The 27,151-nt window shown below is 39.6% G+C and overlaps 1 protein-coding gene across 1 annotated transcript in view; it reads right to left on the bottom strand.

Annotated features, from left to right (window-relative positions):
* The window catches only part of ABCG1 (ATP binding cassette subfamily G member 1), a 48,777-nt gene extending 22,161 nt beyond the window's left edge, over nt 1-26,616 (bottom strand). The window contains exons 1-2 of the mRNA XM_088530636.1: nt 26,557-26,616; nt 23,195-23,438 (exon numbers count right to left, since the gene is read on the bottom strand). Of these exons, the coding sequence (XP_088386762.1) occupies nt 23,195-23,438; nt 26,557-26,598 (286 nt within the window). The 5' untranslated portion in view covers nt 26,599-26,616. The remainder of the gene's footprint in view (nt 1-23,194; nt 23,439-26,556) is intronic.
* Nucleotides 26,617-27,151: the final 535 nt, after the last annotated feature.

Genomic DNA, 27,151 nt, shown 5'->3' with positions numbered 1-27,151 from the left:
AGCACGGAGGTTCCCCTGATGTTCTTGGAGAAGTCTATCCCATATCACAATCCCACACTGTGTGTCTTGTTTTTTTCATGCTTTATTTCCTCTATTTCCCCCTGGCCCAAGCAAACATGTTCCACAGAAGCAAATAAGCAAAGAAGGTTGAAACTCCAGAGCACCGAGTTAATCCCAGTTAAGTATCTTTGATTCATTGGGTAACTTTCTGCAGTGTAGAGTCTCGACCACATTTTCAAAGGTAAACATCTGTATATGTTTTACGATAGATACCCCATTTATAAGTGTAAACATGTATCAGGAAATGTGCAGAGTGATCAGCAGCCGAGCTATTGGCCAAATTTCTGGGGTTTGGGCTACTCAGAGCATATCATTTTGGAATGCAAGAGAAGATCCTGCTCCTCAAGGGGGTAGTCTCTTTTTCCACCCTATCTCCCCAGGACGTCTTCCTATCGCTTTCCCTGAACAGGCTTTCAGGAGTGACCCCATTGCACACCAGACAAGCAAGTCAGTCCATTCGGAAATGCTCCTGGGAAATTAAACTCAAGCAGGGCTTGTTTTAAGCTGCATTAGCTGCAAGGGGCAAGAAGGCACAGCTCTCTAGCAGGCATGGGAGGTGGGACAGCCTTTTTCAGCTGTGAGTGCAGGCAGCTGGGCATAATTGGGGCAGTTTATGCCATCGAGAATTCCTTATCTTATTCTTTTACATCCTGAAAAAAGTAGGATTTACAATTAAATGAAACTACCCCCTATATAACATTCATTCTGGGCCACTGAAAGCATTTCATGCTAAATTGGACTGCTTGTTTGCTTTATCTTCATATGAAAAAAGAAAAACCAGATCACTTCCAAGTACTAAGATTAAGATATACTTAGGGCTTTCCACCTAAATCAAGCTTAGTTCAAAGCCAATGTGTTTCCATAAAATGACAAATTATCAGAGATTTTCAAAGAGAAATGTTTTCTGAATTATCTAATTCTGCTATTAACTGACAAGGACACTGTGTTCCTCATTCACAAAATGAGTGCAGAATGCTCTCTTTTCAATATTGACAGGGTTCATTAATATTTAAATAAGAGTTTTTCAATCCTTAGATGAGAAATACAATCTGTAGCAAAAGATATTATTCAAGTGATTCAAATTTAAGATCTTTTGATGGGGATTGGTTAAATGGACATTTCTTTCCCAGCTCCCCACTGGGCTCTAACCATCTTAAGTCAAAGTCAACTACAGCTACCAATACTTGGGAAGAAAAAGGGATATCTTTTACCTACACAAACTATGTGGGACCCAAAGAGCTTTCCTGAAAAACAAAGTGAAAAAATACATAGCTAAAATAATAGGAACTTCCTATTACACATAGGACCCAAATGTTACCCTGTAATTGGGAGAAGGCGAAAGTCACACTGAGGATAACAAATGTGTAACTCTCTACTAAATAAAACCTAGGTCTTCAATCACCATTTGTGTGTTACAAGTGAACAAAACTTTAATTGAAGTATTTTTGTACTTAAGTTATAGAATCCAAACATGCATATAATTATTTTCCATTCACATATCTCTCAGGTACACAGAACAACAACACCAATTTTCCACTATTTAAGCTCTGGGCCCTGCTTTATGGCAGTTGATGGAATTTACAATTCTAATGCATTCTTGTACCTTGCCTAAGAGAAACAACCTTCGTTATGTAAATATCTATAAAACAGCACGCAGAGTACCAAAACATTAGAAGAAGGGAGAAGAACTAAGCAAGTGTTTGAAGAAACCAAATAAATCACCTTTCTATCGAAGTCCTCTCCAACTCAAAAATAAGCATCTGTACCATTCAACCTAAAAATACAATTTGTCTTTCATATTTGACCAAAAAAACCCACCAATAAAACAAAAACAATCAAAAAACCCAGAGACCCAGTGGATATCCTTTTTGTGTGGAGGACTTAGCAGGTAATTACAGGTAATCAATTCTGCTTATTTTAAATTTCTATTCAGGGATGGGATACCTAACTCTCTGGACATGCATCTTTCTCCTAACTACAAAGGGAGGTCAGGAAAACTATCTTAGACTGGACACCAAATTTCTAGATGCTGTAACAAATCTCATTCTTCATCAACAACCTGATGGCTGGTTTCCATGTCAGCCACAAAGAAAATGTTTAACAAAACCTCTTTATATTTATTTATTATCAGTTTGACCATGGCAGGGAAGTAGTAGAGTCACCGTCCCTGACAGCGTTCAGGAAACATGTAGATGAGGCACTTAGGGACATGGCTTAGTAGGCATGGTGGTGATGAGTTTATGGATGGACATAATGATCTTGAAGATCTTTTCCAGTCATAAAGATTCTGATTCTATGGTCCTTCATCAGCTTGCATAACGGCAGTAATAAAGCACACAAATCACACACTTAAAATCTTTAAGATTGGATTGGCACTTTACATGTTTGAAATGCTTCCTACAAACAACATTAAAGAGAGTATCCTGCCCTCATTCTGAATGTACAGACATATCAGACATTGTGTTCTTACTTCACCATTAGCCATCAGCACTTATTTCTCATTCTGGTAACTGTGGACTGCTACACCTCTATGAGTAGTTGCCTCAGATTTGATCAGCTCATCAATACATCATGGGTACTTGGTTCAAACTTAAACAGAGATAAGCTTTGGAAGGTCAGATCTTAATTAAAGGTTAAAGATTTGAGAATAAACTTTTAAAGCAATTTTTGATTTCTCTTTCAAAAGTGAAAAGCCTAATCCAACAAACCCATCCATCATAGGATGCCCATGATTTGACTTCCAGCAGCACACTTCCTTTGTTTTAAACATACCAGCTAACTTGTCTGGAAAGTCAGTTAAACATACAGTAGATCGAAGTCTAAAGAGAGTTTATGACCTCCAGTAGAGATTTATGACATGAAATCCGTACTCTATGCAATGTTGTAAAATAAAAAAGAATTCACTGATGAGAAGATGAGATTCTAGATGAGAAACTGAGTTCTAGCCACAAGAAAATCTTAAAACCAAACTACAGAAGATATAGAAACTGAAAAAAAATCTCTAATTTTATTATTCTTTCAGACTCCTGGGCTGGATATTAAACTTATGCAAGACGTTGGATCTGATGGTCTACACTGTGGAGCCAAATAGGAAATGCCCCGATTAAGTAAAGTTTTCATTCCTTTGACACTTCAAAATAAGGATTGTGTGCACCATGCTCTCTATTATGCAAGCTGCTCGTTGAATTATTTTAGTATCTGAATCCCTTTTATCCTTAATCAGATATGACAGTCTGCTAGGCAGCAAGCTCTGCAACCCCATAATGTAGAGTTTCAAGGTCTAATAGACTGTGCAACCTCACCCACCTTGTCTAGCTCTGTCACATCTCCTAGCTGGGCAGTATTTCTCTACAGGCTTTGTACAAAGAGCAAATAGATTTTGTGATTTTTATGTACATAGAACCGGATTGTCAAATAACATGAAACTAAACTGCTTGAAGGTGGACAAAGAGTTTAGACCTTCCTGAATCACCACATTCCTCCATCAGGACAGTGGAACAGAAAGGAAATCAGGAGTGTGATGTGCAGACCTCACTGAGTTGACCACTATCAATCACACCTTCCCACAATGCTGAGAGATGAATGTATTTAGAGCCAGTCCCTTTAAATCTAATCTTTTTTTGGCTATGAGCGGCAAAGCTGGAGTACTTAAGTAACCTGAAGTGATAAGAGGCTCAAGTAACAGCTAAACATCTTTCTTGTTAAAGAAGTATTGATTGAAACTGGTCCCACTAAAATGACTGCTCTGAGCCATCCCTTGTATTCAGAGATTGAACATCAACCTATCCACTTCTACAAGGACCAGAATAAGGCAAGCAACACCTTCCTTATTTTTCTTCCTGCAGTGTGTTTCCAAGGACATAAGAAGGGCTTTTTAATCACTTACAAAGAGCAAGAAGGGTTAGAACCTGCAGAGGTTCAGTGATGAACACAGTGGGCAACCCGTCTCCACAGGCACCTGGCAAACTCAGAGAATCAAATTATTTTTGTATAAGTTCCTTTAGCCTGTTCTATAGCAAGAGTAGAGCCTTCTGCTTAGCTCTATAGGATGATTACAATTACTTGTGGGTCCTGCCTGTTAATTTTAATCAGATTTGTCCACAGGAAGACTCAGCTCTTGCCTGTGTCTTTGTTGAATGTTTCTGCCTGAGAGCGCTACAGCCAGTTGTCTTTCATACGCATGCACATGAAGCCATATGCCCGTAACTGAGGATAGGGATTGACAGTTAAATGGGTCAGTGAACGAAAGTAGCCTTCAAACATGAATGCAAATAAAGCTGTACTCCCAACTAGACCTGATGGCTTCAAAAGCAGTATTTATATGCTGAAGCACTTGGAGATCTGGGGCATAGTTTGCACGTTATCTGCAAAGGAAATAGCTTCCTTAATTTATTTTCAACTCTTAGGAAAAATGCAAGGGGGAAAAAAAAAAAAAAGGTGTATGAATGACGCACAACTTTGTCTTTCTTATGAATCTATTAGAAACCTCTTTTCCAAGCAATATCCACAGCCCAATCCCTGTTTGATAATTGCTTTTTTTTGGTGACTTTTTTATTGCCTTTGTTTCTGTTGCTTAAAAGTACAAGAGAGGTCTTTCCTGACAGATGAAGGGCCAGCATAGATTGAAATAAAAGGCTGACACATTGCCTTGAATGACAAACTAAAGTCACGAGCCTCATACATACATTTAGAGATGAAAGCTGTTTATGTATACCAATCAGGCAGAAAGCAATTTCCTCATAATTGCAGTACCTTTATACCTCAAAGTACAAATAGTATTATTCATAGCCTTACAAACAGATAAAACCAAAAGGTTCTCCACTATCCCTTCCATTTAAAAAAAAAATCAAGTAGGAGACATTCTAAAATAGTCCAGCAGCTGTGAACTGACCTTCTTGCCATCATTTTTAAACATGGATGCAGCTGGGTTACTGTGTGCAAGGGGTTAGAAACTCTTCCTACCTTAGGGAAGACCACTTTGAGACTTCTGTGAACAAGTTCAGAGTAATCACTTCTTTTTCTTTTTTAACTTTTGCTGTCTCCCTTCCCCTTTCCAACCGCTCCCTACCCATGTGCATAGACAAAGCAGGGACACAGACAGGAAAAAAAAATAAAGTAAAACTTCTTTGGCTCGCTCCTCTTATCTGCTTTGTATAAGAGCTGGAGAAATTAGGTGGCATCTCTTTCCTCCAAGCTGGGAGTGATGGCAACATGCTCAAGAGCTTGGTGCGTGAAGAATGCTTTTCATAATATTTGTGGGTACAGCTTTATCAGAATATCTATATTAAATTGGAATGTGATGAAATAACTCCAGTAAACTGCATAGGAAAAATCCTACCCAGATTATTAGAGAGAAAAACGGCTCTCGAAATCATAGATTTTGGAGGTTATTTATGTGTCCCCACAGTAACATTTTTTCCTACTTCCTTACAGACACAGAAAGCCACATTTCTTGGATTTTGACAAATGTTAAGAGTCTTAGTTTTTGCATTTTACAAGATACCACAGCATGTGACCTTTACAACATTTCGCAGTTCACAAGTCAGTTTCAATAATGCAAAACATTATATTTGACTTCAAACAAAAAACAGTTTTTCACAGCAGTCTTACCCAACATCAATGGTGATGACAGTTTGTTTCAAGAGCTTTCTCTGAAGAACAGGCAACTGCCTAACAGCTCAGTCATCCAACCTTCTAAACAGCTCCTACACGTTTTTATCCTGCCTTCCTCCCAAACATATCAAAGGGATTTGCATTGCAAATTTCAAGAAACATTTCCACCTCTCTGCATTTCCACTGCTCTTGTCCCTGTTACACGTTCCACAAGCAGACCGGAGAATGCCTGGGGCTTGGAATACCCTTTGAAACATATTCAGAGGTGTTTTAAAATGTAAATTTTAAACTCAGGTATTACAGCTTTCTTAGAGAGCCACTCCAGAGCAGAGGTGCTGCCCAAAACTTTTTCACCTGTTCTGCAAACCTGGGGGAGCTGAAATGAGCGAAATGGGGAGTCACATTCAGAAGAACCTTTGACACTGAAGAGCCTTCTACTTCAGTAGGACGTCCCATGGCCAGGCATATGGGGCACATATTCTGGGAAGGCCTTGTTTTCAAGCCAAGCAGCCATGATGACTTTCCCCATTTCTCTTCAACAATTTAATGAAATAGAAAAACAGGGCAATATCTTCATTTCATTCTGGTTCTAATCTAATGAAGGATAACATCTATGATCCAGAATATAAAAATAAAGAAAAATCTGAAATACATGTGGAAATAAACCCTGAATTATCTCCACTTCTTGCATTCAATTTAGAACAACTGTGTTTCTTCTTGAATATTTACACCAATGAAGTTGCCTAAATTACAATAATTTTCATTGTTAGCAAAGTAAACATAAAATTCTCTAAACACCACTGAACTAATTATCATCTTCTCGAGCATGTCAGTGCTTAATAGGCCACAAATAAAATCCAACTGCACAGTGTATTGGTGCTTCTGGAATGAAAATGAGCTAGAATAAGCAGCTTTTAGGAGACCGATTTCTATGTTTTCTGCCATTTGGAACTGCAGAGGTTGCCAGTCTTGTAGGGACATACATCTATTGACCTACCATAAATTACTATATTTCCATTTGCTTTAAAAAGCTGCAGCCGACCTACATTTTATGTTATGCATTAGCTGAAGCTTACAGAGTAACTTACACAAAGCTCGACTCTTGCTAACTGTACGCACTTGGTAGTGAAATATTTTAGCAGCAATATATTCCAGGTAAAGATGAGAGATTTCAAGAGGAATTCTTTTTTGGGGGGGAGAGGGGAAGGGGGCACATTTCACAGGCAAAATATAAACAGCCATGTGACAAACATGCTCAGATTGTAATATAAATATCATCGAACCGATAACCTTTTCTTTAGCATACTAATTCTAACGTACACATACAAATATTTGAAGCTAAAAAAAATAGGCTAATGAACTTTAATGCCCAATTTCAGGATATGTGAAATGACGCATCAGATTTGTTAGTCATTTTGGAAAGCCTGCTTTTCTAAATTACCCTCAAAATTATTGGTAAGTCATATTGGCAAGTCAGAAAGAAATAATTCCTTTCATAGAAACATGATTTCCATTTCAATTTCCATTTTCTCTTTATTCTGCAGCAGAGAAAAAAAAATCAGCCTTGAATTTTGTCAAAGGACCTTTTTTTTTTCACTTGTTTTTTTTTACAAACCAATAGCATGTCACTCCAGAAGACAGTGGTCTGTACACTAATACAGAGGTGATCCAAGTCTAAGTCCTTGAGTCAGACTGAGAACCTAAATTTCTCCAATTTCTCCTAAATTTCTCCAATTTGCTGGTCAGCAGATGGACTGGATTTTCTCTCTTCCATTTAATTAAAAAGCCAGGACTTGACAAACGTAGTCGGAAAAAAACTACAAGAACCAACCTGTTTTTACCTTCCAACAAAAAGAGGAGAATGAAAATTTCCAGATGAACTTTAATTATTGGCTTATCAGAAGACCCTCTATGTCAACAGTCCTTTTATTCATACTTTATATTGACCAACTCCCCAGGAACACTCCTAACTTCTTTTGATTCTTTTGTCCTTCTCTCAACCCAGCTATTCATTTACTCAGTGAACAGGAAAGGGCAAGTTACAAACAGGCTTAGCTTGGATAATGGTTGACCCAAAATCTTATAGTAAAAAGAATATGCTTCCTCTGCAAACAAGAAGCCTATCAACAGAAATCAGTTATGTTAACAGTCTGAAGATAGATGTTCATCAATAGTAAGACAGGTTCACACAAACAGTATTGGCCTTCTCGTACCCTTCCAATTGGATGTCCCTGTAGACCATATCTAGACAACATGTTTCCATTTTTTTTCTGACCAACTGACAATGCCAACTGCATACCTTACCAGAAAATGAAGCTTGATTTATCTCTTGACATTTCTCTCTTCTCTTACTGTATGACTTTTATATGACTTCTAAATGACTATATTTAGTACATTTTCTTCTATGATTTATTTATCCATACTACCTATTAACAGTTGTACACACAGAAGAAATGAAGGTGAAAGGAATATAACCTGTGTGCAAATGGAAAAATAAGCAAGCTCTAATATTGTTAGACTTAATTTCAATGCTAGATAAATGGTTCTGATCATTATGTGTAAGTGGTGAATACACTATCTGTGTGGGTTTTTTTGTTTTTGTTTTTGTTTTTTGCCTTTTTTTTTGCCAATAAGTGAGATGCCATTATGATGACAGAATAGCGACCGCAACAATTTGGTTAATGGTACAAGTACAGAACATAGTTCTGTTATCAGATCAAAACATTTTGAAAATATTGCTACTTCTTAAAATTTCTGTATGTGCATGTTAAAACTGAGTCACCACTCAATTTCCAATGAAAACCTGAATGAAATCCAACACAGTGCCTTTAAGTTCTATTTGCCTCTAACAGAGAAATTTCCACTTACATATTTGTAACATCTGTAAAAGTTCTTTGGCATTTTCACGATTATTTTTGTTACCACAGTAGCTTTCACGTGCCTTGGTCAGATACATGGACTCATAATCTGAGTCAACTGATATAAAGTATGTAAGATTCAGATCTTGGAGCACTGATAGAATCTGTTTGACTCGATTCTTCTTTCACACATATTTATTTGCCGATTATAAATTGTCCCTACTGAATGAAAGGGCCTGCTACAGAATCTTCTCCTGTGATGATCCAAAGCACTGTTATAAAACCCTTATATGTGAAGAAAGTAAAGGACTGGTTTCACATAGGGAAATAAGTTCAAAATTGAACCAAACCTACAGTTTGGCTTTACCCACAAAAATCTATTTACCCACCATCTATTACCTTAAAGGAATCTCTGGGCAAACCACACAAGACATGCTGTTCTAGGGAGGCTCTGGTATGAGTACCAGCATATACGGACCCTGAAAAAGGGACCTGTAATTTATGTAGCAAGAGCACTTGAACCATTTGGACATGTTCTGCAACAAGGCAAAGCCAACCGCTGGATGCCAGAGTCCTTGTGCAGGGCAAGGAACAGTTCTGGCAATTGGAAAGAATACTGTTTCCCTCCTGTTCCCTCTCCCTCTAAACCATCTGAATTGTGGCCCCACATCCCTACTGAAGGCCCCTGGTACCTGCTAGAAAAACAACATCGGCAATATGAAATCCCCAGATTCCCTCTTGAGGGACTGATCCGTTGATCAGCAGCAGATCTGTTCTGCCACTGAAACACCAGCCTGGGGACAGCAAAGACAAGGGTCTTGCATTGGGGTCATCCAAGATTCAGCAGATCAGGGGGCAGACATCTTTTTAAAACTGATGCGTAAGGACAAGACGCAACTGCCTTTGGGCAGGTTTACATTTGTCACTCTTACAAAGCTGTAAAGAAAATGGTGTAGGTGGATGGGTAAAGACTGCTCTTCTCAAAGGCTTCCTCCTGAAATTGGTGCCTACGCTCTAATACTGACTAAGCTGCAGGGCTTTGCTTCTGATCTAATTAGATAATGATACTCGATTCAAAAGGAGAGATTAATCTTGACTTGATCTTCAATCTCCTTTCCCTGTGTAGGGTTGTAAACACGCTGAAAACATTTGGACTCAGTTCTTCCTGAGTGCTTCAATATCAGCACCTGCACAGAACAGCTACAGATGCAGATAATGAGGGGAGCTGGAAAGGAAGGGTGCAGGGACGCACAGGCAATCTTTTAAAATGCACTGGTCAATTCACACAAATTATGGGGTGTATTACTGCTAGCATGGCTAGCGTAAGGGACAATGAGAGCCACACGGCTCTCACCATCTCTGCCCCATTCCCTTTATTCCTATACAGAAGCTATGCCAGCTGTCTGAGGTATACACTGTGGATCTTCTGAAACCAAACTACCATCAGACACTGCATCAGCCCTTTCTCTTGCCCACATTTGAGAAGCTTGGAGAAGATGAACACAGCTGCATGGGAACACCCATTCTGTGCTGAGCTATTGCAGGAAAGCGCCTTCATTTGCAGACCTCAGGTGCTGACCCAAATACTATCAGTTCTGTCACTAGGCAGGGGCTATTTCCAACCCCCAAGAAAATCAGCTAGAAAAATCAACTATTAGATTCTCATTCTTTGCTCTACTCTGTCCATGAGTTTTGCAAATTGAAGTGTACGTTCACATTAGTTAATATTAAACCACAGCATTTTCTATCTGTACCCCAACATACAGCTTCCGACAGTTCTCTGTCACCAGCAGATCATTACTCAAATAAAGAGAAGCAGAACACAATTATCTAGGATGCAGGCATAGCCTCCTTTACACCCAGCAGGAAAGCGAGGTGCAATCACAGTCAGATTAGTAAAAGGAATTCAGAAAACAATGCTGGCAGTTGCAAACAGAAAGGCAAAGTTGTCTAGACATGTATGAATTGGACTCATCATTGATACACACAAGGACTATAACCCATTCTCCCTTATAACTTCTCAAGAAAAGAGGAACAAATAAAACACAATCAGTCTGATTGCAAGAGAAATTTCTGACAACAGAAAATTACTCAACTTATGTAATGCAATAAGCCCCTGTTGAAAAGCATCAGCAAAATGTCCTTTCTTTATACTGTTCCCTATGTCAACAGCATTCAGGCAGATAAAAAACCTCCAATTTTTTGCAGTTATTTTTCCTGCTATTTTAGCTTATTATGCTGTTAATCTAGTAGCAGCAGACTTGAAGCACTTCAACCAATATTCTTTTCATTAAAAAAAATCAGGTTACTACTTCTTTTCTATAATTACATCACATTATCACTACAAAGGAGGAATATGTTACCTTCAAAATACTTGTTATAGCTAGATTTTGTATATAAATAAATGGTGTATGTGCATATATATATAAACAGGGTACGAATGTATACATATACATACACTCTCACATTTACAGGCATTCATACAAGTGAGTTGGACATATCTAGATACATTTATACATCACATAGAACATTAATGTATACTATACATATAAAAAGAAAGATAATACATATACAATATGCTCACAGAACAATAAGAGAAAAATTCGTAAGTCTTCATAAGAAGCCAAAAGTTTACTGTCTTCACTCCGAAATGGGGGGTCTGTCCAATGCTTTGAGACATGCCATTGCGATATATTGTCTGTAGGCACATTTCCACCATATACATCACACTGCTGCATTTGTAATACTTATCATCTGGACAGGAGGTGGAACGCGAATCAGGATAAGTTTGGATGGGTTAAATCTGTGGGCGGTGGAAGGGCGGGCAATAGAGATAGACTTTGCTTTATCACCACCATGGTAGTCAAAACTTCAACCCAAAAGTCTGACCCTAAGGCTGTATTGTTTTACACTCAACAGATAATGTGTCAACATTTAGCATAAAAGACATTTCTGTATTCTTAGAATGCACTTTAAGCATTATACTGTATTTATGAGTGAAGAAAAGAATGCTTTAGATGGTAGGCCATATTCTTCCCTGAGCAAGCTTTTTTATTTCAGTGAATTTCAGTTTATATCAAGGTCCAAAATGCTCTGCCATAAGACGAAACTCCTGGCAGACTATCAAGTAGCTATTATTTGGATAAACTCTCTCTATTATGCCACTGATGTGATTACGAGATTCCTCTGGCTTTGTGCTTTTAAAGACATACAGTATGAGCAGAATCGCAGGTTGTCTCCCACATTATTTTTATTTACTGCAGGATATACATCAGTTATTGTCTTAATTCACTTTGCTCAGGAGGTTTATTTCTGCTATTTAACACTTGTCAATATGTAACAAACAGACCATTACAATGCTTGTTCTATACGGGAAGGCTGGCCTTTTAATTTTTTTATTTTTGTTTTTATCTTATAATGTATATACAGAGTATTTAGAGTACATGGCATTCAGAAGACTAATACTTATGCTTCTGTGTGGAAGATAAGGAATAAGCATAGTAAGTGGTACTACACATATCATGGTGTTTCATATTTCTTTTAGTGGTCCCAGGTGTTACAGTATTACTGGACAAGACATACTCACTCTCTAAACACAGAGTCTTACTGTGATCTCAGAGTTCAGGCACTTGTGACTGCTTCAGGTAATATATTTCTCCTTGAGGTTTTTACATCATCACTTTCATGGACAGGAAATCAAATAGCCAGCCTTCTTTAGGAATGCTTGTCAACTTCCTCTGACTATTTTTAATACAGCAACTTACATCCATAGTCATAACTCAGGTTTAAAGACAGCAGAACCTGATTTATTATAATTGCAAATGGCAGAAACTCTATTCCCTGCTTGCAGTTATTCACAACTTTCCCGAAGCTTTCACATGTCAGGGTAAAAATGTGCAGGTGTGTGTTCCAACTCGATGATTATTTAAATCATGGGGAAACTTTCTATTGACTTCAACAAGTTATTGACGAGGTGCAGTACTTAATTTATTTTTAAACATGACATTTAGCAAGATCAAATTTGACAAACAAGCATAAAAATTGTCTTTGTTTGGTTGCATGATTAAAGGCTAATCACAGTAAGCAAAAAAACCCATCTGAGGGTTTGAGGAATGACAGTAACCTCATTGGGGCAAACAGTGCCTGATGAATAAGCCCCTCCAGAGGCTCTTGAAGGAGATGGATGGGACCCTTGGAAGGAAACCTGACAAGATGTGCCAGTGGGAACTTTGCTCCCCAGAGCGTGATGCAAACCAGAGCGACAATAGCACTTATTGTGCCATGCAGGGGCTTTGAAGAGGATTTTGGAATTGTGAAAAGATTTGCTATGGAGAATTACAGAGAATTATCACAGGATGTTTAAGGTAACGTCCAAATGTGTGGAAAGGTACAGGTGAAAGACTGAGGAAGAACAAGTGTGGGAAAAACAAGGGAGAAAAGGATTACAGATGCACGTAAACGGGCAGCTGGCTGGTCAATTGCTTATCTGATAGAGCGCTGTTCTTGACCAGTGCACGCTCTTCTACATTCTTATTAAATGCTAGCTCTAACTACCTCCTGTGTGAGCACACATTCTGTGTGTGTGTGCGTGCACTAGCAAACACTGAGATTAGCTGGTGAGTAAAAGAGGTATGAGTGTCACATACCAAGACTGAGCAGCTACAAACCTGGGGGGCTCATATGTCCAGGTAGGAGGACCTGGACGATACCAGCACATTGGACCAATTACTGGGCAGATTAAGCATCTAGAACTAACTGCTGGTGATCCTGAGCAGCCAGAGGTGAGAAACTGCAGGAAGCCACCCTCACTGCTCACGTGCATGAGTGCCACTTCAGTTTATGTGGGTGCCAGTAAAAGTACTGCTGTGTTTGTGTTGGTCCATATGGCTGCTGTGTGCATTGCGTACATGTATGTAGGCCTGTGTCGATTGGGAATATATACCAAACCTGGCTGATAGCTGGGATCTGTAAACACAAAACCACAGTTGCCATCTAGCTATGGGGCTGGATCAGGAGAAGTCCCCCAACGCCCTGAAGCCTACCAGACTCATTTATCAGTAACAGACATATTAAAATCCCTGCAATTAGAAGTTCTTGCAAACTTCTCACGGACAACTTACAGTTTTAATTAAAAAAAAAAAAAGTTGAAATCTGATCCAACTGGTTTTCAGAAAGATCTCCAGTCTGCTCCAGTCTGTGTATTTAACATTTATTCCTCTGGGACAAATTCTCCCTCAAATAATGCTGCAAGATTCAAGGTCAAAAGCCAAACCCAGATGAACAGATGAACAGATTTCCTGGACAGTTTTGCACCCCCTCACACTTTTCCTTGCCTTTCTGATGCTCAAATTGCTCTGATGACAGAAGGTGAGGTGTTCAAAGCCAGGCAGAAACATGCAGCTTTCAGCTTTATGACACTAAAACAGTTTTTTAGATAGTCTTTGATATTTGTTTTCACAAGTATTCAGTAAATGCCAGCTGAAGACAGTGACATTTTGACCCAGATAAAATACTGCCTATTCTCCAGCAGCAAGGTGTATTTACCTTCAATCCGCTTCCTTTTAATTGGGTATTCATTTATCAATTCTAGTTCTGTTATGTCTCTGCTACTAAAGAAGTATTTAATTTCCCAAGCACTTGAGCTAATGACTGGATCATGATTAAAAAATACACTAGCCATGTTTGTGCAGCTTCATCCATTTGAGTGGTTCCAGAAACAAACAGCAGATGAAACTACAGACACTATTTAATTACAGTGCTTAATGATGATATTGAAACTTTCAGATTTTTATTTTCTCCACTTTCACATTAGCTAACTTCATCACTCCCTATGAAGTTCCTGTCTTCTCTTGCCCAGTATAAAAACATACTCTTTGAAGAGCAGGAGACAAGGCAGAGGTATCATTTATTTAGGAGCCTGACTATTGAGTTATTCCATTTTATCTTCTTGGAGCAGATGTATTCCAATTATAAACAACATTTGTTATTATTCTAAACACGCAGAGCAGGAAGAAGTATGATTCTTACACAAAAGATGTAGGCTGTAGATATTACATGAGAGACAGATGGTAAATTATCTTTTAAAGCCAAGGTCTCCACCATTTTTTTTTTTTGAAACAGACATGTAGTGAATAACGAACAAGCAAACAAGTGGTTAACTCATTTTGACTCTTATGTAATTCCACATACTTCTTTCCATTAAGAGTTTGGACTACTACATCACTAAACTCTCTAAAGAGAATTAAGAGTCTTTAGAGTGCATTTGTTTCTCCCACTACAATCAACAAAGTCTAAATGAACTGTAAATGAAAACAAAACCCTACAGTGACAAGAAATTCCAGTCTGGAAATATAATTAAAAAGATTTCTAATGCTTGTGTTTTGACTAAAGACGTACTGCAATATAAGACTTCAGCCATGCCATTCTCTAGATAGAATTATTTTGTCCTCATTTTACAAATAACTACATGGCATTATCTTTCTGAATTTTCTACTACCTCTTACATACTCCATCAAATATTCATTCTAAAATCTTCTTGACTAAGATAGAAAGGATCCAAATGCCAAATTAATCATCTGCATTAAAGCGTGTAATTCACCAGGGGCTCACTTTCAAGCATTTGTATCACCAATGGGACATTCAAACATGCCTTCTGACAACTAAGTTCAGGAACAAATGAAATATCTAAAAACAAATACATGTAGGAAGTTATGGAGATTTAAATATTTACTGAAAATAATCAGAGTTTCTTGCCTTCCATGTAGGTATTGTGACCATTTTCCATCTCATTCAAACTGTTGTTTTGCGAATGAAAAAGTTGAAGAATTAGTTGAAAAACGCAATAAGCCTTCCATTCCATAGTTCTTCCAGTATGATCTGGAGGGATTTGGGAACTCTTAGTTTTTCCATCTACTAATCAACATAGGCTTTCATACCAAGAAAAAGATAATGATGTAACTGCCTGACACAACTTGGCCTCAGCTTGATGAAGACTCTCTTCCAATCCTAGATACTAATCCTAGATGTTCTTGCAAGTTAGTTTTATCCTAGGAGACTGAATTTCCCATTTAGTACAATCTAAGCAAGGACTGGTGTTTTTGCCATCTCCCCTACCTACAGTATTAAAGGGAAACATACTTTTAGGTTTAAACCCTGGAAGCCTGCACAGTAGGCAGGCAATTACAGCCACTATCAGATCATCATCTTACTGTTCCAGTGCTTTGGGGCCATATCTGGGGGGTAATGCCTTTAAAAAAATTAAAGGCATATTATTTTTCCTCTTATATGGATGTTATTACAATCATGGATATGTTTCAACAAGGTCCCTTATTAAAGGTCTTACAGAAATGAATCTAACATGATGAAAGATGGAAGGTTCTCCTATAAGCAAGTAAGCAGATAAAGCAACCAGAAACTAAGAGGAGGAATCAGTGGTCAATGAATGGAGCAGAGTTACCCTTGATTCTCAAGAGACCTGTACTGGTCTATGCATTGCTCACTGTATTCCTAAATGATTTAAGAATTAGTGAGGTAAAAGTAGGAACAATAAAAGTCTACTTTGTTTCAGAAAATCATGCAACAATTTTAAGAAAGAAATAGTGAAGGTTTGCCTTAAACCTTAAGGGCATTTTGAGACTGACCACTAACACTTCATTTTTCAATGCTTTCATTTTTAATCCAAATCAGTTCATTCCAGTGTGCTAAGCTATCATGTGAATTCTCCTTGAAATCTCTTTGGTATAATTTTTGAGATGTCAATTTTCTGAGTAAATTCAAACATTGTTTTCTAATAGAAGAAAAAGATATCCTTCAATTTTATAAGTGTACATTATAATACAGCTGGGTTTACCCAATCAAGGTCTGTTACTTTTGAGTAAGTACCATGTTCACTGTCTTCCCAAAGAGAGTCATTTACCTAGAAGAATAATGTTACAGGAAAGTGTAAAGAAATTAATACAGCTAAACTCTGTGATCCTGAATTCCCTAAGAACAAAAGCCCTGCTTTAGTATGAACATAATTTTAGACCCCATGGACTTCCATATGGCATATTTCAAGATGTTATTTAAAAGCACAGGCAAAAAATGGCTCTAGAAGCATTTTTATTCTTGGGCTAGCTTATCTTCCTGGTTGCTTTGGTGATTTTTCTTCCCTTTTATTGAGATTAAGGAGAATCCTGAGGAACCATTATTAGGATAAAGTCTTACAAATACAAAATGACTCTGACTTAAACTTCTTTCAGACTTTGGATTCACCTTCAGACTCCGGACCAGGTTCTACTTGGAAATACTACCACATGAAAAAAGTTAACCCATATGCTAACCAGTGGTTTGGCGTGCCATTACTCACACAGAATAGCTGTGTGTCACCACTTAAAATAAGATGGTGACCACAGTCTCTACCACTTTGACATCTTATGCAAGGAATGAGTGCAGAAGAGCAGAGGAGACCAGAGTATTTCCTCAGATCCCATTCAGTGTACAGAGAGCTGTAGAGGGAGTTGCCAGCTCTCAAACAGAGGGAACTACAGTCAGCCCAGAAGATATGCTGACAGGAGCTGGAAATAGTGGAGAATGTACCTGGGGCTCCCAACAAGTCATCACCCTCACTGCCATCACCACTTCTCTGGCATATAAATTCTGATATACTCTTACAGGTTGCTCTCTAAAACTTCCTTCCTTGGCCATGAGTTTTTATAACAGCCATAAAATTTATTGCATGAAAATATCGGTAAGAGTGGAAATGCAGCCAGGTCATGGTCTTGCTTCATTTTAATACACAATATCATGAAGAGAAGGGAGAAGGAATATATATTCTACTCACACCAAGACTCAGGGATCAAGTCACAGATCCACAGTAAACAAGAACAATTAGTTCCACGTGAAAAAAAAAGTAATTCTACTCATTTAGATGGAACTACTACTCAAAATTAAGTTCATACTCAGCTGAAGAAAGAGTCAAAGAATCAAGCTCAGGGTCTGACAAAAATCTGTCCCTGACTATCTCTGTTTTACACAACTCATGCAAGCTAATGCTAGGAATAATTATGCATCACATAATATATCATTATGTGACAAATAGTATAGCCATAATTTAGTTCAGTGACAGTGATTTTTCAGTGTATTTTTACCATGAGACACTTTTAAGTGTTAAAAGAAAAACTGCACAGACATTATCATCAAGGCTGAAATGTGAATGTAGAATTTTTATGTTAAAAATGATATGTTATTTTCATTAATTTTACCAAAATTTTAAGTCACTGAAGAAGAATCCATAAAATGTCTCATCAAAAATCTTTTGCTGGTGTCACAGTTCATTTTACCCAGCCTGACTTGCTTATTCTTTCTAACGTGTGCATGTTGCTTAGCATACATTCTGCTCTCCAAAATGAAAACACTCCCAGACAAAGCAGGCTAAAACGGAGAGAAACAATACATTCCATCTGTCGGGGAAAGGCAAAAAAAAAAAAAAAAAAAAGGAAGAAAAAAAGTCCCTCTATCGCTGAGGGGGTTTTGCTGCTTCCCGTTCGACATCTTTTCCTCTCATCTTAGCAACAGCGCCGGCAGCAGCCAACCAGGACAGGCTCCCCGGAGCCGGAGCATCGCAGCCGGGGGTTACCACCGTGCATTGACCGCCAGTAACCGCAGCCAGGAGACCGTGCATGCGGCACCTCTACCGCAGTGCACCTGCTGGGGATGAGGACAGGCTTTTTCCGACTCCACTGGCAAGGATTAGCAAATAATTTAGGGCAAATCCTTCCCTCCCCCTCTCCCCAGCCTCTCTCCCTGTCATTTGGGTCTTCAGATCTTTCAAGGAGGGTGGGAGCTCTGAAATGAAACCATATCCGAGAAGAACGAACTCAGTGCAAAGAAACGAGTCCATCAAAGCATGTGTATCTGAATGAATCTATAACAGATCATCAGTCAGCAAAACCCAGCTTGTTTAAAGCTGTCTGGACAACCTGACAGCATGCTATGCCTCCATCCTATTTAGAGATCAGCATTACCATAACCTTGCATCTGAAATGTAGGTGGCTACCTGTCCCAACCCTCTGTCTCAGATGGCAATGGGCACTTCCTGCGTTTCAAGAATATCATGCAACCTGACAAAGATTCTGTATTTCCCCAACAGACCCTCTAAGGCCACACAGCATAAACATTGTCCTTCATTCCCCTCCTCTCCAGGCAAGCCCCATCTGCAGTTTAATGTGCTGAATCTCAAAGTCATGAAGCAATCATCTTGTGAGAAAAAAAAAAAAAGAAAAAAGAAAAAAAGAAAAGCCTGGACCTTTCTGTTTGTGTTTCCACTGTTTTCACAGGGTCTGATCTATTAGAACAACTCCAAAACTCCTCGGTATCTAATTATGATATTTTCTGCTGAGCATGAATTTCAGTATTGTTACTAATCACCTCCACAAAGCACTGGGTCACATCCTGCCTGCTGGGGCCCACTCCCTGTGAGGTTACTAAAGATCAAACCCTTCCAGAACTTAGATTCAAACTCTGTACAAATGAGTCATTACAGTCCTCAAAAAAACAATGGAGAAATTTCCCACTAAAATGTTGCCTAATTAACCATGCATACACACGAGAATACCACACATACACGTGTACTAGAATAAAAGAACTCCCCAAGTTGCTGAAGAGTTCTGAAAGCCATTTTATAACTACATTCTTCATGAATGCACTTGAGTTATACAGGAATGGTATTGCCATTGGATCCTATGCTGTGCCAAAGATACCTAGAAGCAAATAGACAAAACAAACCTGGAAACAAACAAAAGGACGAAAGTCCTTTGGTGTGTAGATAGAACCAAACAAAATTTATTCTCAAGCTCTGTGGATACTGTTTTTACTCGTTTATGAAACCTGTACTTGATCTTCCTTCCCAAGTCAGCTGGTTCTATGGTCCTAAAAGGAAGGAGAACTTCTGCTCTCAAACTAAGCAGCCACAATGCTTCCCCATGAGGCGAAATTTCCCTTTTCTGGCTTTGCTAGCTCATCCTAATCTTACAACATATTTTATCTTCTCCAGCAATCCTGGAGTTGCTTAAGCCAATCTTGAATCTTGCTGATCTGCAGGAGGCTACTGGCACATGCTTGAGTAAAGACTGGACTCAAACACTGAGACACATTTGCACTGCTGGAGAATCCTGAAACATTGCTCCTACAAGAGCTAGGCTAAGTCACTTTTCAGTCTTTGAGCTGGAAAAAAATACTTCATTCTATCTGCTGAAAAACTGCCTAAAACCTTTATGGGGAAAATGACAAAGTGATTTGGGCTCCTGAAATTTACTTCTGTAGCCTTTTCCGAATTTCCATACTGAGTTGAATGGCTCAAAGAGAGTTTGCTTCATCAAGGTCTCACTTGCCAGATTCATTCCCTTTTAACACCATCGTCTTCAAGAGGAATTACACCATGAATGAATCAAGACCAGAGTCATACCAGTCTTTTTCATGAATCTGATAAAAACTCATTAAAATGAGTGGAACAGGCTGTTTGTAGCAACAACCATTTACCACATAATTCTGAGAATGAAATTCACCTTCCTTGTCTTCAAGATGAAAGTGAGTTTTAATAGATACATTAAAGATGTTAAGGCTGAAAAACGAATGAAAAATCCTTATTTAAAGACTGCTATGGCTTTTTAGCTTCTTTGTTGTTGACAAACAATGCAAATTCACATTCTACCTGATTTTAATAAACATTAGATGATGTTAAGATACCATATGAGTATCATGTTTGAACAATAGGGCTAAGTACAGAACACAATGGCATCATACTAATTATTACTTCTTTTGTTAATTTAGAACTTAACCTTAACATTGCTCTGTAATAGCATTCTTACTGAGGGGAATAGGCTTTTTTTGATGTTGTTGCTGCTGTTTATTTGAATTCCTCTCCAAAATGTTGGCACAAATTGTCTTAGTGAGGAAACTATATTCCTTCCTTTATGATCCAGCACTCACCGAAAGATTTTAACTAATTCATTACAGCCATGACAAAAGATGCAGAAATAGCAATTTTTTTGACCTCGGTATCAGAATAGAAACACCATTAATTTAAAAAGCATCTTCTTGTAACAGCATCTGTTATCCATTATTGCCACAATCAGCACCAAAGAAGAATATGAACTGAGAGACATCTTCCTTTTTCTTTCTTTTTTTTCTTCTTTTTTTTTTTAATCTTGTGCTTTTATTTAAGTTTGCTGTTTTTTAAGAATCAGTTGCAATTCCTGGATTGGAGTTGGTATCTTCAAGAGTGAGTTTGTTGTTTCTCTTCTCACACAAAAGTGAATTTAAATGCTTCACACCATAGCAATAAGAGATCCTTTCAGCACAGGAAACCCCCAAGAACTGCCAACAGCATTTGGAGCATTTCTCATCAAAAAAAAATGATGACCAACATTAGATTAAGTCAGCTGTGCCTTTGCTCAGGCAAATCTGGTAAATCCCCAAGGACAGAGAATTCATACCTTCTATGGCGAGCTGCTCCATAGCTGCACCACCTCCCTGATAAAGAGGTTTCCTCTTGTTATATGAGTTGACCCTATTGAGAAGAGTTTGGCTCTATCATCTTTATAACTGCCCTTTAAATAGTTGTAAGCCACTATTAGATCACCACTTAGCTTCCTCTTCACTAGAACAAGTGCATCTCCCTCAACAAGTCATCATCCCTCCCTCACAAACCTCCTAATAAGTCTCTGCCAGATTCTTTCCAGTTTACCATCATGTTAGTTGACCTGGAGGGCCCAAAATTTCATACAGCATCCAAGATGTGGTCTCACCAGTGTTGAATAGAGAAGGAGAATAACTTATCTCAATCTGCCGACCACATCCAAATGAAGATTATGTAGTTTACCTTATGTGCAATGAGAGCACATTTTGGCTCATATTCAGCTTGACATTCACTGTAATCCACAATTATTTTTATACCCTTGGCTAACAGAAGAGTGTTAAGACCTCCTGGCAGATGACATACTGCCCTCTGACACTGCCCTCCAAGGAAAGAGATCTGGTACAAGACCAGGTGAGGAGCAGAAAATATCAACTCCTGTTCAGAGATATGCCCCCCACCCAAAAAAAGAGTTCTGAAAAGAGTTCTTCCAAATCCAGTTGCAGTGACCATAGTCCTAGTCAGTCATGCCCTAGAGCTAAATACCAAAACTGGTCACTTTCAACAGCATCACATTCTGTCAGGATTTCTTTCTGAGTCAATATACTCACAGACATGTCAACAAGCGCAAAGCTTTTTAGGCTAGAATCTTTTGATCATTTTTGGCCAAAGAAAGAGATCCAAACAAAAACTGAAGTTTTAAAATCTTGCATCAGACACTGGCACAGGTCTATTTCTTGGGAAAAAAAAATCAAATTGTGAGTTTATTCCAATAATAAAAGAATGAATTTTGAATGTATGAAAGCTACCGCCAAACTGAGCCATTCTTCAATGAACAGCATAGCTATAACATTTTTAATAAATAATTAAATGATAACAGGTATGCACACATAGAGTTTTGATGCTAAAACATTAAGGCCTTGAGCCTGTATACCCTTCTAACAACGGTATACAAACTAATAACCATAGATACAATAGCCCGTCTTCAGCTGTAGCTCCAATGTTGTTCATACCGTACATGTCTAGACTATTAAAGCCATGGTGTTGAGATAATAACACAGAATTTCCCAGACAGCAGCAACATACTTTGTGAACAATCTCAAGTGGAATCTAAAAGTCATTGGATTTATAGACTCAAGGTGAGTGCAGGTATCAAGTATGACTCCGCTGAGTGGCACATTGGCAGGGTCTTATCTCTAAAAAATAACTGAAGTACACAGTCATACCAGTTGACATTACTAAGAGAGAATTCCTCAAGGAAGAACAATTATGTCTTTTAGTACACAAAGTTCTCCTTAAGAATTCCATATTTTCTCTTGGACTTCATTTCACTAACAAGAATTTACTCAATGACCTCATTTTTCTTCCAAGTAAACCACTAGTATCACACATGCACACATGCAAGCGCACACACATGCACAAATAACAAACAAAAAAACCCACAACTTTTTTCCACCTCCATCCTCCTTCTTTGAAATACTGCATGCTCCATCACCCCAGATGCAGATCACAGGACACAGATATCTGCCTGCACGACAGTACAGGTATTTTAGAGTTGGGATGCAAAAATAAACTATTATATAAATCAGGCCCGGCCAATATATCCATCTACAGTGTCTCTCAGAGCGCAGTCGGCCATAGGTGACACTAAACCAGGCCTCAAGGAAGCAACCCTGTGCCTGTTGGGGGACAGTGGGAATCTTTATACAACCCTAAAAGGTCGCCTTGTCTTCTGCTTCCAGAGCAGACACAAATATCATATCTGGTTTTTGAACCAGTCCTGGAACAGGCTCGTCATGCTCTCTTCAGCCATTACCTGTTTTCCATCTTTGTTCTTCATTTTTCATTCAGAGGAATTACTGTTTTTTTTTTCATATTCCCAGGAGTTTATCTGGTGTAACAAGAACCCACCTGTGCGGCAACTGAGAAAACTCGTTCTCTTTACCGGTTTTACTCGCCATCCACAACAGACTCATTCAACTTATCATGACCCTCCACGTGAGCAGATGATAACATTTGTATGTTAGCTAAAACATTAAATTTTCCTTACCCTTCTTTCTCCACCATGGCCCTTCCTGGATAGAGTATGACAGTTCTTTAAACTCAATGTTCACAGCTGGTCTGCGGGGTAGGTAGGAGAAACGATAAGCTTCTGTCAGAGTGTTGTCCATCTTTTTTAAGTGCCCATTCATCAGTCGAGCATCTTGGTTATCTGTGCCATTTGAGACCACTTCATCCACTGAAACACACACTGACTTTGGTTCAGCCATGGTCGAAGCAGAATGGCTGGTATTCTGGAGAGCAAAATTTGAAGAAAGGACAAACATCACAGACTTTTGTTTAGGAATACATTTCAAATCTTTTTGCATCAGATGAAGTATTTAATAATATATGGATCCTGCAAAGCAACGTGCTGAAAGATGAAGAGAGAAAAAAATAAAACAATCTTTTGTTTGTTCTGCTGTGTCTTGACAAAGAGATAAAGAGCTCATGCATACCTACTACTCAAGAGCACACAAAACCCACTTCCTTTAGCACCAGTTTTCCTTTGAAGGGTAGATGTAGCACATGAGTATCTTACTTCAAAGCAGAACACCTCTTGCATCAGGTTAGTACAATATTTCTAAGTATAGTTCCCATTATGTTGTGTGCAGTTTCTCATGTACTGGTGGAATTTTAGTTGCTCTGATTCCAGGACTGATATTTGGACTGAGTTAAAAGTGGAAAGGAGCTAGTAGATTATTTCAGAGACATTCTAAAAGACAGACATTAAAAAAAAAAATCTAAGAGCCCTTATTCCTTTAAATAGGATACACTTCTATAAATGTGAAATTACATATGTCCATGCTTGTGTAAATTGAGACAAGCAAGAGTTTTCTGGCTGATTTGCTCTACTGATGACTGTTCCAGGCACTTTGCAATCTAGAACAGTACACCTTCTTTCGTAGAGGTCTTTTAGGAAAGCATAGCCCTTTATATCCAAAATCCTTACACACCTCCAAATCGGAGCACACCTACCTTGCTCTAATCCCTAATGGAAATCTTACAGACAGGTTAAGCCATGCTCCAGCACTTGCATCCCTGACACTGAGGCCAACGCTCTATGCTCATGGCTGTACCATCATGAAACTTTGCCCACCACAGAAGCTCTGTGCAGTTCTGCTTTGCATTTTTTTTTTGACTGAATCACTTCTCCCTCCTTTCCAGAGCATGTCAATGACCTGCTGCATGCCCTCTTTCTTTCTCTTCTATTACTCACAAAATCAGAACTTCTTCCATTCCTCTTATCTGAATGGACACCTCTCACTGGTATCAATGGGTTGTGTACCAGGCCTAAAGCAAAGCAATTACAAATGCTCTTCAGCTGAGCAGACTTTTGGATAGTTCAGAGGATGTTGTCATCTGTTGTTCTGAGTATGTCATGAGAAGGGTCCAGCATCTGCACAGTTGTCTATTACAGTGTCTACTGTTTTTAATGTAGAGCTGGATTTGGAAAAACAAAACAAAACAAACAAACAAAAATTTCTCTATCTATGTGCCAGATTTTCCATGCTGTCCAACAATCTACCTGTCTCCAGAGGTGGTTGTTGAAAAGCAGATGTGCTGCATTGCTTTTCAAGGCATCAGTGCTGAACAGCTGTGCGGTTGTGCCATTGTGCCCTCCCCCCACACGTGTTCTCCAAAGCAATTAAGAAGTCACATTCCCTCCTTTTCACTCCTCTCTTCCATTTTCATCCTCTCTGTCACAGTTGGTGCTTTTTCCATTCATGCTGAATAAGTATTGCTGTTCAGATAAGTCTCTTATCATAAATGCTGATGAAAATGCTAAAAAGCAGTCCTACATATCCAGTAATAAGATAGTGTCTCTAGGTCCTGCATGCATGAGCCTCCTAGTTCTTGACATAAGAATCAGCTCCACTTATTATGTACTATTAAAAGAGAGATTTTAACCAAGCTCTCAAGTAACTCAGGTCAGGTATCCACTAAGATTTATCCCCAATGTCTTAAATAGTTGACAATAATGGTATGTAATTTGAATAGCGTAATGTGAAACATATTAGAACAGAACAATTCAACTTAAGGAACCTCCCTCTTGCATAAAAAGTAAAAGGTGAACTAACAACATGCACTCCTGCATGTTTTCAAGGCTTACTTTTTAAGCTGTTTGATTCACAGAAACCACTGCGTACCTTCACACATCAGAGGAGGCATTCAAGAACTAACTCTCAATGAGCAGGTCACCTTGAGCAGTCGGGCAACAGTTAGAACTGGTTTTGAAGTCAACTCAAAAAGAAGCACCCTTGCTTTCTTCTTGCTATCCAGCTTAAACACAAAGGTATATGAAAGTAGACGACTTTGTCCTTGGGACAGTGAATAAAGCATTTTAATCACCCAGTGATGCCTGCTTTCAGCAGGCTGTGGCACAGTCATTCCACTTTTAGCTATATGCTCTCTCCCTACAGGAACAATTATTTGCTGTGGGTGATGATCAGCCCAGGAGCCTGGGATCTACAGCAGGGTCTGAGCAGCAGGAGCAGCTTTACTTTCTCAGAGGTGGGTAATGACAGTGATTACTAGAGGCACAGATGTAACTGTGCCCTCCACAACTACTTTCTGAACATGCTTCAAGTCCTTCCATGCATCCACTAGCATAAACCAAACATTTGTTTTTCTACTGACATAAACCTACAATGGTTCATTTGAAAGTGATGCCCATTTCAAACACATCTGTGCAACAGAAATGAAGAGCATATGCTCTCAATGACTCTGCTTTCATCTTATCTGATTTCATATAGTTTTCCTTCCCAATATCCTATATGGAGTTTAATTGCTTCCCGATGTTTATCAGACATAGCAATAAACACATCCCCATTCGAAGTAGCATAAACAGTCCCACATGCTCCGTACTTCTCTGCAGAATTCCCTCCTCCTCCAATCTAGCAACAATCTCCCATCAAAGCCATTATATAAAAGAGCTAGAAAGCTTATAGCCCCTCAGTAAATCTGTGAGGGGGTGAAGAGAGAGCGAGAAAAAAAAAATCGACAGGATGCGGTCGCGGAGCACAGAGCATGCTCAGAAAACCCGCTAATCCCCTTTTATTAGCTCAAGGCAGAGGTAACTAGCGGTCAAATCCCGCTACGGGCGGCGGAGCCCGAAGCCGCTGCCTCCCTGTGCCTGCAGCGGGCACAGAGTGCGGGACACAGGGCACCGGGAACCGCGTACCGCGCACTGGGCAGCGGATACCGGGAACCCAGTACCACGCACCGGGTACAGGATACTGGGAAGCGGGTACCGGACACCGAGTACCGCGCACCGGGCGCCCCTGCCCCGTCTTTCCGACGGCCCCTGCGCCGCAGAGCCCCGCGCACGCTGCCCCGCTGCGCTGCGCGGCCCCGCGGAGCGCGCCTTACCGCAGCGCTGCCCGCGGAGAAAGCGGCCATCAGGCAGGCCATGTGCCCGGCGGCACCGCTCGCTCGTCGCTCCCCTCCTGCGCTCGCCGGCTGCGAGGGGCGGGCGGAGGAGCGGCCCCGGTGCCGGTGCCGCCCCCGGCCGGGCTCCCCGCCCCAAGCGCCGCCGCCTGTCGGGACACGGCGGGCCCGGGCGCTGAGTCGCTCCCTGGGTCCCTCCTCGGTCCCTAGAGACGCGTCGGCCGGGAACCCTCCCGGCCCAAACGGTAAATCACGCGCAATTGGTATGTAAACCAAGCAAGCCGTTGTGGGTCAGAAATGGAAAGGGAATTAAAAAAAAAAAAGTCTTTCTAAAAGTGAGTTTCCTTCCTCTTTCTTTATTTATACTTTTTCTACCTCTCAGCAAGGTCCTGTGATACCAAGTACAGTGAAGGACAGAAGGACTTGAAATAAGCTTGTACTGGGTACTTGCTCACCAAGTGCACTGGATGGCATTCACAGAGGTGCATTTGCACTGCAGACTTGGAGATCCCCAATCAGTTTTCAAGTTAGCTTAGTGGAGAAAGCTATGCCCAGCCAGGTGACCGTTCGAAGCAGC

Source organism: Tinamus guttatus, unplaced genomic scaffold, assembly GCF_059628265.1.
Source record: "Tinamus guttatus ecotype Peru unplaced genomic scaffold, ASM5962826v1 Tinamus_guttatus_pri_ptg000384l, whole genome shotgun sequence".
In the NCBI taxonomy this organism is placed as follows: Eukaryota; Metazoa; Chordata; class Aves; order Tinamiformes; family Tinamidae; genus Tinamus; species Tinamus guttatus.
This window is presented reverse-complemented; position numbering and strand designations above follow the sequence as displayed.